This window comes from Bacillus rossius, chromosome 3 (assembly GCF_032445375.1).
Source record: "Bacillus rossius redtenbacheri isolate Brsri chromosome 3, Brsri_v3, whole genome shotgun sequence".
In the NCBI taxonomy this organism is placed as follows: Eukaryota; Metazoa; Arthropoda; class Insecta; order Phasmatodea; family Bacillidae; genus Bacillus; species Bacillus rossius.
In genome coordinates this window covers 58027064-58042140 of record NC_086332.1, presented here as the reverse complement: position 1 = coordinate 58042140, position 15077 = coordinate 58027064, and the positions used below count along the sequence as shown (strand labels likewise).

The following is a 15077-nucleotide window of genomic DNA, read 5'->3' as shown; positions in this document are numbered from 1 at the left end:
GCAAGGTCAGGGTCACACATGCAGTATATTTAAGTTAGTATATTTGGTCTTGTAATTTTAGTATTATTTATTTTAACAGTATTCATTATAAGGTGTTCATTGCCATTTGTAAAGTATGTTTTGTGATACGAATTCACCCAGTGGTTTTGAGTTGTTATTAAATGTACATAATCTTGATCTATGATTTTTATCTACTCTATTGTACTGTCACGACTCCTTAAATTTGTTTTATTACTCTGTGGTTTAAGGTTTAAAACTCAGTGACTAGATTGAATTTGGTCTCACACCCCTTGTGTGTCAGAGCAGCTGTTGATGAATAAGCAGACTTTAATTACCATGTCTTTTTTTTTTTTTTGTTACAATGCTGCTGAAAATAAAGACTGGTCCTGGCAAGGTGTGGGGACGAAAGTCATTCACTTGTAGTGTTAGTTTATACTTTCCAGTTTCAGAATTTATTGTGCCCATGTAAAAATATTATGCTGTTGAAATTTTTTTTTTTTCCCCTGTTCTACAAAAATATATTTATGAGAGTACTTTTGAGAGTTAAAATTTTGGTTTTTGAATGTTGTTATTTTTTCAGCATCATCGTATGTTGCTGCAATATCGCCAACAGCGAGTGCTTATCAACCAGATGATACCTGGCCAACCTATACCAGATGTCCCGGACATACCTGTTGACCAGCGTATACCAGCTCCCCAGGACATACCTGCTGGTCTGCGTGTGCCAGGACGTCGGCGACTACTGGTCGCCCTGCGCAGAGGAATGGGCATACAGCATGCACGCAACGTGTTGCAACAAGCTCCGGAGGAACACGCATTTCGCGTGATCGCTCCTGCACCTCTGCCAAGGATCGTTGAGCATCCCGACGCCAACAACCCACGCGGGGCGGTGGTGCAGCGGCCGGCTCCCCAAGGGGACCAGCGTCCAAACCAAGTGTTTCTGAATGAAATGTTCCAAGCCTTCGTCCCACCGCCGCAGGGCGTGCTTGAGCAGGCAGAAGGTGATCGACCCCTCTGATTTCGACAGCTCTCGAGTTTCCACGTGGCTGGCGGGTCACTCTGGCACTGTTCGTCTGCTGTCTCGTGATGAGTGGTGCCGATCACAAACAGGCTCGTGTGGAGTGAACAGGATTTTTGAATCCAGCAGAAGTGAATGGTTGTTCCAGACTGGATTGTTCATTCAAGTAAAGAAACACACTTTTGGTCTATGATTTATGTATAAATGTACATTGTAACATTAAATTGTAAACTGACTGAAGTAAGGTATACATTCTATGAATCATAAAGATTTGAACTTAAGTTTCTTTTACATTGCATCATAATGTAGTGGGTGCCAGGTCCTTACTTGATAGGAAAGGGTTATATTCTTGAAGCACTGTCGTTTTATTATTTACTTATGGTTGGTTTATTTTAAAGCATTCTGTAGTTACATAAAGGACAAGTGATCATGTTTTCATTTTACAAATATAATGTGAAAAAGGAAAAAACTAAACTCCAAAATCTAAGATTGTCTATAGTGATTATCTTGTTTCATAATGAGGTGTTTGTAATTTAAAATTCTGAGTTTAAAGGAAATGATTTAAAAGTACGAAAACAAAGAAAAGCTACCATTATGTTCCTTGATAGTATAATGCCTCTGAAAATAATTTTTCCATTGCAGCGTGTGTAAAGTAGCAGGTGTATATCAACACCATTAATTAAATATTCACTTATTTCTTGGGCGGCAGATGACATTCTTACCAATGATGTACCAGTGTTAGTCAGTACTGTGATCCAATGTTCTTACCTTCAAATTGGAGGCAATCAAGTGGCACTTGTTGCTTTGTTTGAGTTTGTTGGTATTCAGTACATACTTGTAACAGTTCCATGGTTGTTGTTTAACTGTGTGATGATCTCAATCATTTGATAATTCTTAATTTGATAAGTTTAATTGGGCATATCTCACTAAAGATTTTTAGCAATGAAATATGCAATGCATAGCTCTTATGATCAAGTATTTTGTTTAGTTTCAAAGTTTTGCTTTGTGTAATACACCTGAAATACAAACAGCATTACCAACTCTTCAAAATTACTTGTGCTTTGTGTGTGTGCATAGTATGTGTGCATGTGTTTGTGCATGTATATGTGTGTATGCATGTATGTGTATATCTATAGGTATACATAATACACACACAAGCTGATGTATTTGTGCTTCACTACGGAAGTGTACGGGTAGAACCCTTACACGCCGCTCATTCGACATGCCTTTTCTCATGTGTGCCAGTGCCGTACCTTAAGTGAAAAAAAAAACTAAATGTAAGTTTTTAAAAACTAACTTATAAAATAAAAAAAAAAATAGTTGAAACTAAGATAAATAGGAGGAAATATAAACCAAAGATACCAATTTGCATTCAACAGTTTTTTTTAGGCTTTAAGAATAATTAGCGTTCATTATTGAAATGTGATTTATTTTATTTCAAACTTGAATTGTAACTGCAATGTCATCGACCACACATAACTGATTAATTAAAGGAATAAAATGTAACATGAAAATTGCAACACTTTTAATTCTTCAATTGTAAAAAACATGGCAGCAAAAATCTTCAATTATTTCAAAATGTCTGACTACTTTATTTGGTTAACTGTTACACATGTTATGTGCAGGGATAATGAGGAGTGAAACTTGCTAAAAAAAAGTTTTCTTTGTGTGTGTTTGTTTGGGGAGGGATGATTGTGAGTGGGATGTATGGGGTGTGTTGGGGGGGAGGGGTGTGTGAGAGTGGGTGCGTAAATGTAAGTGGGTGTGTGGGTGGGTGTACATGTGCATGCATGTTTATTTATACATACACTTTCTCTTCCTCTCTTTCTCTCTTTATTTATGCTGCCTTGAGACATCACAGTCATTACATTCATAAAATCCATTTGCAGTGTAGCTTGATTCTCTTTTAATGGGTAGCTTTTTCTTGCCTATGTATATAAATTCAATATTTTATGTAATAGTTAAAATTTCATGCCTTTGCTGGGCAGACTCTTGTTGTGCAGTGAACTGACCACCTAAATTCTGTAGTGTTTACAATATCATCAAGACAGGCACTGTCCATGCCTGGGGCAATTTCTGCATCAGACCATCCTTTAGTGAAACAGCTCCTTTAATACTTATAATTTTCATCACCTTCGATTAAGTTTATGTATATGCATAGTGACATGCCACTTCATAATAACTTCTATTTTACAAACAGGTACATGAAAGTGTTTCTCAAGGTCCATATATATTTACATAATTGTTTGATTTGATAGTATTAGTGCAGTCTTGCAGTCATAATGAACCACGAATATATATTCCTGGGATTTAAATTTGAAGGTCAACATTGGATTCTGATCAATATTAAATTATAATAGCATGTTAGCTGAGAGGAACCTCACAATAATAACTTGACAGTAGCGAAATAATTGTTCTCTTAATGCCCCTGCCTACTCATAGACTTAGCAATACATGTATTTCTGTTATGGTGCCATTCAGCCAACTATGTTTGAGGTCTTAAGTCTTCAAAATATATATTTGTTATAAAATAAGATTTAAAATATTGTGAATTTTTTATTTGCATTTCTTAATAGATTTTTAAAAATGTACAATGAAAATATTGTATTATTTTAACATGTAAAACCCTCTCATAACATATGGCTAGATGTCCAGGTAAGCGGAATTCCTAGTGACTTATTGGCCATTAAGTGCAATGTCATATTGTCTTCACACTTCTTTAATGCCAATGCAAATGTTTCAAAATTCACCATGTTGGTTATACAGAGATACAGTATTGTCCAAATTATCTGTGGTAATAACTTTCGGGATCCTACATACAGTTTAATTTTTGTATTTTAAACATGATTGATGAATTTGAAGTAAATCATGAAAACCCTTTTGGAAGTGGAAATGGCAAACCAGGAAATTATGGGTTGTGTTCTTTTTTTGTATATAAAAAAAAAAGGATCAATAACTTTATATAGCTGGATTCAATTTTAATTTTCTCTAGTTTAATTTAGTTTAATAATTTTTTCTCAGATCAGAAATAATTTTTATTCCTTCAAAATTTTAACCATTACAACACAAACAGATGTGTGTACTGAATATCTAGACTTTAGTAAAGATATTGGTATAATTGGTATAAAAATTTTCTAAACATTTTACTAATGATAAGTAATCACAATTTCCACTGTTAATTATATATTATTTTTAATGAAATGTGTCTGTTAGCAGAGTTGTGTCTTTTTTCAGACTAGCTGTCTCTTGAAGTTTAGAAACATTTTTTTTTTTAATTTATGTATTTATTTTTTTAATTGTCTGTAGTTTTTACTAGATGACTTCAAAATATACAAGTTCTGTTTTTTAAAGTTAATTTGTTTGTTAAAGTTGTAACATTTTATGTAATAAGAGAGATTAGGTCTACTTAAAAAAATCTCTTTTTGGTGTTCTTTATACAACAATTATTGGAATTTGAAAAATAATATTTTTACTTATTTTTTCAATCAAACATAATGGCTGATGTTAATTTCATATTATTGGACTTTAATTAAAGAGTAGCTTTGAATTTTGAGATATTTTTGTTAGTATTTTATCAACTTATGTTTTGAGGTTTTAAGTCTTCAAAATATATATTTGTTATAAAATAAAATTTCAAATAAAGTGAATTTTTTTTCATTTCTTAATATATTTAAAAAAATGCAAATTCATGAAATCTGTAAAATTTAGGACAGTTAAAAAATAGTAACAATATTCTTGTGGTATTTTCACCCTCTTTGCCAGTAATTGGCCAGATTTGGCATGGTATAACCAAGGTACTATTATTTGTATACAATTCATTTTTTTAATTTTTCTTTTTCCTTTGTTTACAGTGTTGTTTAATTGAATTTTTTTGCCTTACTAAAAATACCATTTCTTTAACTGTTTCTGAAAACTATGTTGTCTTATGCTGGTGGTATAGTATTAATTTTAGTAAGAAGGTAATTAATTAGTGATGTAGCAGAAGAAACCAAGTTGCCTAGTCTACTGTTACATTAAGATTAAAGCTGGATGGTAGTATGATTGATTGGCATTGCAACTCACGAATGTTGTGAGTAGAGATGGGCCAAAGAGTGGAATGAAAGTAACAATTATTGCAATCTTCTGCCACTACAACTCAAAACTGAGTGTAGATTCTATTCTTCCACATACTTCTTAGGACCAAAACTGGGGAACCACCTGAGATGCAGCACATTGTGACCTAGCCACAAACCTGGCTGAGTCCTGGGGAGTGGTCAATGAATGGACCCCAGACACACACACACGCACTCTCTCTTGCACTCTCGCACTCTCTCATGCTCTCTCTCTCTCTCTTGTGCTCTCTCTCTCTCTCGCTCTCTTGCGCTCTTGCTCTCTCTATTTTTCTTGCTCTCGCTCTGTAATAGGAGCCTGGCATTAAGTGAACCTGGACCCTGTTCAAATTGCAAAGCAGATAAGTGGCTCCTGCCCGCAGCAGGAAACCCCACGATGCAAATAACAGCAACACCAGTGCCCTGTGACACAGTTAAACGCCAGAAACTCGGTGCAGACGACTAGCGGTCATCAGCGAACTCAGTACACTCCCTCAGGGTGTGGGCCAGCCACAGTCGGCCAAGAAACTGCATCTAAAGCCAATCACTCTACACCTGACGGTGATGAGGACCTATCCAGTAGTCTGAAGTGACTTGGATGCGAAACTTGAACTTGCCCTGAAGCGTATACAACACTGGCAATGCAACAAACATGAGTACAAACAAGTATATTCATGGAATACCACGCCACCCTTCAGGCAACTAAGGCAACTGGACAAAATACCTGAAAAAGTTGTGCTCACTAGAATGACCCCAAATTTGTTCAGGAAGTAGGAAATAGCAAATAAACAAACTGGGAATGCCAATAATCCATTTCTTAATTCATCTATAACAAGCGTACCATCAACTACATGAAAAAAAACTCGTTCTTGAGGTACTGCATGCCAGTAACATAGACCTATTTCTTTACGAATGACACATCTCTCCAATGAAGTAAGCTGTCTCCCCAGAAAAATTTTTAATTTAAAGGTGCAAAATGGTGCTAATTAAACTTTTTTCACACCTCAAATATTGAGTATACCGCTAGTGAAAAAATTAGTTTTTTAACATAAAAAAAGGGGGTTGTCTGTAAAGTCGGTTTACGGATGATAATTTTACGTGATAACATCATAAGAAAACATTGATGAAAAATTGCATACTTTTTAATTTTCAAATATAATTTATTGTTTTTGCAAATTTAATTTAATTAATTTGTTTAATTATAATCACGAACAATTAGTTAAAAGCCCGCCTTAACATGTTTGATATTATAGAAGATTTTCTCGACCGGAACGTGACAATTTTTTGTGCGTGCAGCCGGCGTTCATATATTTATAAGACGTCACGTCAAAATTTAAGTGAAGAATTTTATAAAATAATTTTAATACAAAACATATTCCAGCATAGCATTCTACCAGATGGTTTTAAGTAGAATATTATCCATATACAATTAAAATTGTATTCACAATTGTTTTTGGTATAAATTATAACAAATTTTGCATAATTATCCACACCCAATTTTAGATTCATGTTATATTAAAAGTCTGATTTTTTCTATCACTAATACATGTCACTGTTCTAAGCTTTGAATTAAAGAAACTGTTTTTTTAATAATGTCCTGCTCTGATTCACATAGTGTGTGACCATTTACCAAATACATTATAATTTTCTCAATATTGTTTATAAACAGGTATGTGAAATTTAAGTCAATTTGAAGGTCCATTCTCAGAAGTACCAGAAATATAACAAAAAATGCAACATGATTATAAGACATTCAAATTTGCAATGTATTACCTAAAAATGAAAATGATCGGTGGCTACTTAGAAAATATCTTTCGTTTTTAATTTTTTATTTTAGAGTTAAAGAAATGTTCAATGGTTTCATTAAAATCAAAACACATGTGAGATAATTTTTCAGCCTTCACATGGCTCTAAAATTTCTGTCAGCTGAGCAAGATGAGCTAGCTATAACCTGAATTAAGAATAGATGTGTTAATAACTGTCAGTGTTTGGTGCAGACTTGAAAAGGATTTGAGAGATATCATTCACAGATCTTGGATTGTAATTGTTTAGTATACAGGTTTTCGTTAATATTTTAACAGTGAATTATTCAGGCTTTTGATTAAAGTTATTAAAGATAAAAATTAACTTACAACTCATTCATTGTAAAAAAAAATGAATGTTCCTAAAAAATATTTCTGCCATTGTTAGCCTTAAAATAGACACTTATGTGTAATTTCTAAATAACTTTCTCATTGTTACTGCTAATTGCTCGTTAAAAAAAATTAAAAGTAGTAAATTGAATATCGGTCACGAATTGTGACTAAATTTGGTGAATTTCTGTAACCTTATGTAGATAAGTTTCAATTTAATTTTTACTGTAAGAAAATAGCATGTTCATGAGCAAAATATTAAAATACTTTATATTGTGGAAGATGGTCCCCCTCATTGTAAAGGTTGGGGGTGGGGGATACATTTCCCTTATCCTTACCCTTCTCTACACCCATGCCTGTGACTACGGGCACCCCAAAGGCCCCACCCAATGTTCAAGATGCCAGCGATTTGCCCGTGCCGCTTCTGAGAGTAGTGCTACTGAAGTGGGCCTAACCTCAAAACAGCATGCATAATGAATGACAACTACAGTTAGGTCAAGTATGCACACTGTGGTAGAAACCCATGTGCTGGTTATCAAGGCTGCTCAGAATACAAGAACAAAAAGGAAAAGTGGTTTCTCACTACCAATAAACAGAACAACAGTCATGCCACTCAAGAGCCTTGCAATCATTGCCTCCTCAACCTGTACCCAGGGTAGGCATGACACTATCTTAAGCCAGCACAACCACAGAGAAGCACCGTGCATAAGTGGACACACTACCATGCACAGCTAGCTGCCAGAGCGAACATGCAATAGAAAAAACAGCCTGGTTGTTTGTTCTGTTTTCCAACAATCACAAACAGCCTTCCAGAAATTCTTTGCAAAGATGTAGTCAAATGCCATGCTCTAATGTGAAAAAGGCAACCCAAAATAAGAAAAACAGGGTCGTCTTTAAGATTCTGAGGCTTCAACACCCGCGACCAAGCTTTCAGCTCCCCGCCATGGCCCAGCGTGTAACCTCCTGCCAACAAAACCAGTTTTAATTCAACAGGAGCCCATACCTACATCTGCAGCCACAGCCAGTGCCTGCATTCTCGAGCACACATTGCCAGCTGAAGGACTCAGGCTAGTAAATGGTGCTCTGTCCACCTCCCCGCAAATAACCCAGTAATACCTAGATTACTAAAAATGATACTAGTTTCCAACCCTTTGATTGATGGCACAGTTTACTGCTTATAGAAAATATAGTTATGCAAACGGAGGAGGAGGAGGAGGAGTGGCTCTTCATTTATCATACTATTAGCATTAACCATGTCACCATTCATACCTACCTCAAATAATTCAAGATTAGGTGTAATATGTATAGACCTCTATCTGAATACTTCTCAAGCCAATTAAATCATAAACTGGATGTATTATATATACTTATAGTCTACATCGCTTGTAATAGGATTGGTGAGCCAAGAACGTTCTTAGGATTTTGAAGCATGTGGGTGAGTGTTATTGTGTTTCAGGAGGGTGTTGTCCTTTCGGCCCTATGTCCCTTGGTCCCCGTCGAAGATTGCCCTGAGAACTCGTTCAGTTGCCCGCGTAGCTCCAGCCGGAGAGTGGTGAGTTCAGGCCTACGTGGCCGGGACCGGAATAAGTGGGACAGGGAAAGGATTTCGGGGAAATTGGAGGTACTGGCGAAGGCGGTAGGAAAAAGTACGTCTTGTCTGTTTCCGTGAGCGGGGTTTATTAACGGAAGCCCTATCGCAGCCTGGCTGACCACGTCGCGAGAAGGACGTTTCTCCCAAGCCGCGACCCGGACTCCCTAATTACAATAATGATGAAAACGCGGTCTTGTAGGGCGGTTGAAGGCGGCCCCGTGATGTGCTCAGCTAATCGCGAAACTCGACTGTACGTGACGTGTTACTTCTAGCGGAGCGGAGCGACGCAGGGCTGCTCCGCGCGGCAGCTGGACGGTGAATGACACTCCACCCGCCCGCGCGGGCTGTGGAGGAGGGGAAGGGGAAGTAGGCAGGCACGGGAGAACACGAGCTCGCGGCGGGCCATGCTGCGGATTTACATACTAACACATGCACTGAAATAACCTATACATAAAAAATACAAATAAAGTACATAACATGATACAAATACGTGGCCGTCCGTGAGCGGTCCAGGGCGCACGCGGGTGCGTCCCTGATCAAAACACTACACTGAGCTGCACCACTAAAGCAAGAGAGGGCGCTGACGATGCATAACGGCCTGAAGGAGCCGGCGAGACACTTGGGTCGACGTCAAAGGAAAATAAAATCCTAAAATCTATCATTTCCACCAACCAAGATATGAAATTCATCAAATGCTACTGGTTTATTTCAACTTTTTTTTTTGCTGAAAATATATTTTTAAAGGTTAATATAAAGTTTACTACAAGCTGGCTGTGGCTGGTGAGTACAAATCAGCTGTGGAGGGCTAGCCTCAGAGCCGATGGAAAAGGATTTGAAAAACTTAACACTAGTGTTAAGAAATGTAGTCAGTAATGATACAAAGGTTGAAGGGCTCTGCGGTGCAGATGTGGCTAGTCCTGGAAGAGATTATGATGTACTGGCCGAGATGCATCCTGCGAGGTCGCTCTGTTTGTCGGGGATGTCCTGTTGTGCAAGTTGCACAAGTTGACAAAGGTGTCCAATGTGAGTGGGGACTCTACAGGAATAGCAGGGCCAACCTGCTGTGTAAAAAAGAGAGTATTATCTTGGTCATTGTGATGAAGCAGCTCGTTCGCCAGTTGGTTCTCCCACACAGAAAGACATTTAATGTGAAACTATGCAGCATTAGTGCCCATCGGGTGAACTTTGGACTTCCATCCCTGGGCAAGGCCCAGCCACTGCAAACATTGGCTATCAGTGCACAAGGTAAACGGCTTCCCCTCAAAGTGGTGCTGGTAATGCTTGACGGCCTACACCACCGCAAGGCACTCCTGCATATTTACATGATAACATTGTTCTAGAAGGCTAAACTTCCTTCTGGTGTACTCCACTACATGTATATCACCATAGCTTCCCATCTGGTAGAGCAACACACCCATGCCATCCTGACTGGCATCTGTCTGAACAAAGATGGGCTCATCCGGGACCAGGTGCGACATAGTGTGGCACTCCCAGAACTGATGTTTCACAAGTGCGAGAGCCCACTCTGCCGCCTCCATCCAATAGAAATTCGACTTCAGAGAGAGGAGGTCTGTCATGGGGCTGTTATGGTGGCGAAATTAGGGATGAATAAACACGGCCAGTTTAGCAGCTTGACGTCGTCCGACCGAAGTCCACCCCAAAGCCCGACCTGCAACCGCCAGTATACGATCCCGCTAACAGAATGCACCCCTAGCCACGGCCCACCCAAGTCAGGCGAGCACCGGAGGAACAGGTAGAAACAAGGCATGTCTAAATTAATCAGCCACCTCGACCCCGTTCATTAGAAATCGGACACAATTTAATAGTAATTACACTTTTTATTAAAAAACCCGCCCAAGGAAAGTGCGACGTAGGAGTGCCCGGGTCACACACGTGTGAAATTACATTAATACATTTGTGAGTGTCTCCCTTGCGGCCTTCAGCCTAAATTTAATTAGAGTATTGTGTAGCGTAATTATGACCCCCCCACCCCCACAAGGTGTTTTTTGTGTATAACTCGCCACTGGAGCAGTCAACAAGTGACGAACAGTCTCTGGTGTGACTCGTATTATTTAAACTTAATTTATGTGTACTTGTTAAATCTCATTCTTAGAGAGTATATGCAAATTAGGTTAATCTTTATTATTTAATGTACGAATTTAGAGCCACTCTCAGTCTACTGTTATTTAAATGATTTCCGAATAACGGAACTTTAGAAACTTTGGCGCGAGAGAACGCTGAGGCCTCCCCTCGCGCCAAGGCCAGACGCCTGTACCGAGCGACTCGCGGACCGGGGCGGACGTGCGTCCCACGGGGAGTCTTCCTTTGTCTCCACTGAAATTCACTACTGGTAACTATAGTCATTATTCATACCATTTTCGTTGACGTCGTACCTCCTCTTTATTAAACAAAAACCCGGGTCACAGTCCTGTCCACGGCGCAACACTCCAGAAATGGTCCCGGTAGTGCCACCACTCGTCACCAGATGGCAGTTGTAAATATAAAGAGACAATGTGTTATAGTAATGTTATATATGTTATTATTGTAAATATTTATGTAGATTCTTAAGTTTATATTGTAAGTATGTTTTGTAGACGTGTAAATAATATTGTAAAATGCAAAAGATCAAAAGAGATAGACGTATGTGCATTTAATGTGCGGGATTATGTAGTAGCTACATTCCTGGACATAGAAAAAGCCTTTGATCGAGTCTTTCACGCAGGTCTAATCTATAAAATGTATGAAACAGGCTTCCCTGACTGTTACATTAAATTAATAACATCTTACTTAGCCAATAGGACATTTAGAGTCACAACAGAAGGCTCTAAATCAGACATAAAACCTATAAATGCAGGCGTGCCACAAAGCAGCATCTTAGGCCCTGTTTTATTTAATATATACGTGAGCGACATGCCAAAACCTGCACACCGCCTTGTAAAATTAGGCTGTTATGCGGACGACACAGTCCTATACAGCCGATCGCATAACCTACAATCAAATACTGTAGAGGGAGAATACAGGACAGCTCTATACTAATAGCACAGCCGCGCGGGCGAAGAGCGTCAGCGCTGCTACCTAGCGGCTCGGCGTGATAACAGCACCCACGGCCATGCATTCCAAGCCTAAAATGTATTAAATTCAACTCGTCATTGCACCTAGACTAATCAACAGATTCTTTTAAAAAAAATTTTGTTGACCCTCGTATTCTTTGCGGCCATGCAGATGTAAATTTATTTGCTGAAAAGTTAGTTGCTTTCGATGTAAAAAATAGTTAACAATGAACAGAATATTTTCAAGAAAAATTGAAGTAAAAATTTTCAAAGCATTCTATTGCTAATCATCGTTCATTTAGGCAATTATCTAATGAATTAATTAAATTTTCCAAATTTTTTAGCCACTAAATACTATTGATTTGCTATCGTTCAACAGCCTATTGGTTAAAAAAAATTTTATGAATATGTGCAATGTAATGAGTACAGTTGTTTATATAGTGTATAATACGTATATAATAATTATATGTACAATTAAAAGATATTAGAGCACGATATTATGAAATTAAATAACATAAACATTTAAATAATATTGAAAATTAAAGGGAGATGAAAAAATACATAATTTCATTAGAACTTACAATTGCACCATCTTAAGCTACCATAAATATTAAATATGTATTAATACCTCGTTACTTTAAAATAATAATATTTAAATAAATGCATTATTACAATGGTACCAGAGCTAGAACAAGTTGTACAAGATTCACTTCCATTGTAAATGAAAAAGGCAAATAATATACAAGAGACGAATATGCTTGTAAAATTTTATCCAGCTGTACCTAAATAGGTAGCAAGAAGTTTATTTTCCCCGATCATACCTTATAACCATTGCTATGCTAGATATTCCATACAATTTACATGTACATGCCTTTTTTTGCTTTTTTGTTTTCTTTACTCCGGGTTCTCCCACATTCATCGTTTACACCTTTTATAAAACAATTGATTATGACATTAAAATATTTGTTAACAAAAATTTTTAAGCATTCGTCACACATTTCGATTTCAGTGGGTTACTCAATCAATCTAATCATTTTTAATTTGACATTCCTGCAAGAAATAATACTCACGATAGTATGTTTTTCTAAGAGAAATATTTTGACTTAGGGAAAATTATTACGTTCTATAAGGCAATAGAATTAAAAAAAAATATTTAATAATAATTCCTTTCAATTCTGACGGTTACTCTTTATACAACAGCGAGTTTAGTTTCAGAGGTTTTCGTATGGCGCGGCCGTGGTCGCGGCAGCTAGGGGTTGTCATCACGCCGAGCCGCGAGAGCGCAGCACCGTCGGTTTCTCGCGAAAACCAGCGAGCTGTCCTGTATTCTCCCTGTACAGTATTTGCTACAATTAGCCACAAATAGGCTACAAACCGCACTGAGCTCCATGCAAGATTGGTGCACAAAATGGCGCATAAAAATAAACACTACTAAGTCAGAAACTGTAATTTTCACGCGTAAAAATCTACCACCACACGATTGCAGGCCTGAATTAAACCTGTTCAGTGACCAAATTCCCCATAAAGACGTTGCTAAATACTTAGGTGTTCAAATGGACCGCAAACTACTATACAGGATTCACATAGATTCAAAGAAGGGACAGGCACATGGCAGAATGTGTGCATTGTACCCAGTAATGAGTAGGCGCCTCGGAGGCACAGTTAAAAACGGACTGCTGCTCTATAACGCCCTCATCCGCCCAATAATTACATATGCAGCCCCTGTGTGGGCTATAGCAGCTAAATCACACCTTGCAAAACTACAGCGAATACAGAACAGATGCATTCGCATCGCCACAGACGCTCCCCGATACTGCCCAGTCGAGGCTCTCCATCGGGAAACGAACACAGAAACATTACATGATTTTTACGTCCGAACCACACAGACATTTTATGACAAATGTGCAACACACGAAAATCCACTTGTTTCATCACTAGGACAATATGATCCAGATGAAATAGTTAAATTTAAGCGACCGAAAATGGTACTTGCGCACCGACCACCGTAAAGTGCTGTGATTGGCCGGACCCTCCGGCCAATCACAGCGCGCGCGCGCGCCCAGAGTCCGGACCCCGACCAAATGGTTGCGGACTGTTCAGAGAATTCCGTCCAGCGCCGAGTGTGGCTATACTGTAATGGGTGGCCATGCCGCTGGGCACAATACACGAGCCTGCTGGCAGCTCAAACACTTACATCAAGCTCTCACACAGCCCGTACAACACCGTTAGAAATAAAGCGTAGGAGTTGTTGTTAGGGACCCGCGATGAAGGAGTGGGCAATTTCTCTAACCGACCGACTGCCTTTTGCTGGCGACAGGCGATCTGAAGCTATGTCCTCTCCAGAGTGTGTCCCGACACATCAACTTGCGGGTAACACAATACAAATTAATTATTCGTAGCTTCATAGCGTAGATGTTGCGGCTAGGGTCTTGCAATGACGGATCAGATAGTTTCCCTAACTGCCAACTGCCCTTGCTGGCGTCTGGCGATATGGGCTGTATCTGTTCCGGAGCATGACCCAGTGCCAATACTCGCGGTTAATTAATGCAATGAACAATATCGTGCGTACACAACATATTACACTTCTTCCTTATTTTAGGTACGCGAGCTGACTGGCAGCTTGGTGGGAACAACAACATGTTGCCCCTAAAGACCAGTGCCCACCAAAACAAATGCGGACAAAAGGTCCAAGCTCCCAAATTGCTTAGTAGAATTTTTCTATCTGCCCAACTCTTCTTCCAGGACCATCCTTCTTTTCCTGTACTCAACCTGCCTGCTAATAATGCATGATATTTTTGCATCCCGCATGAAAGTGCCCAGGGTTTTCCCTCTGTCTATAGAGGTTTTACCTGGGCCCAACTTATCTAGTAATTAGTCTAGAATTGAGATAGGGGAGTTAGTCATGGCGCCAATTACTGCCATGGCTGGCCAATCCCCGAGCAAAGCACACGATGCATGCCTCCCTTTCTGCATGGCTTAAACCCAGCATGATTAGGCGTAAGGGCTTCGGCCTGGGACGCACCTAGAGTCTTCCCTAACCCAGACCCCTCCCAAACAAAATACACTTAGTTTTTAGATAGGTTAGGAAAAAAAAAAATAATTGTTCTCTCCCTCTCTCATTGACTGCCTCCAATCGACCTTCCCCTTAACCTCGACTGGCGTGAGGGTTTAAGATTAGTGACAGTGCGTCAGAGTGCC

General features: G+C 38.8%; 1 protein-coding gene across 1 annotated transcript in view; it reads left to right on the top strand.

The window, feature by feature from the left end:
- The window catches only part of LOC134530755 (uncharacterized), a 98110-nt gene extending 93266 nt beyond the window's left edge, over positions 1–4844 (top strand). The window contains exon 10 of the mRNA XM_063365895.1: positions 581–4844. Within this exon, the coding sequence (XP_063221965.1) occupies positions 581–1018 (438 nt within the window). The 3' untranslated portion in view covers positions 1019–4844. The remainder of the gene's footprint in view (positions 1–580) is intronic.
- Positions 4845–15077: the final 10233 nt, after the last annotated feature.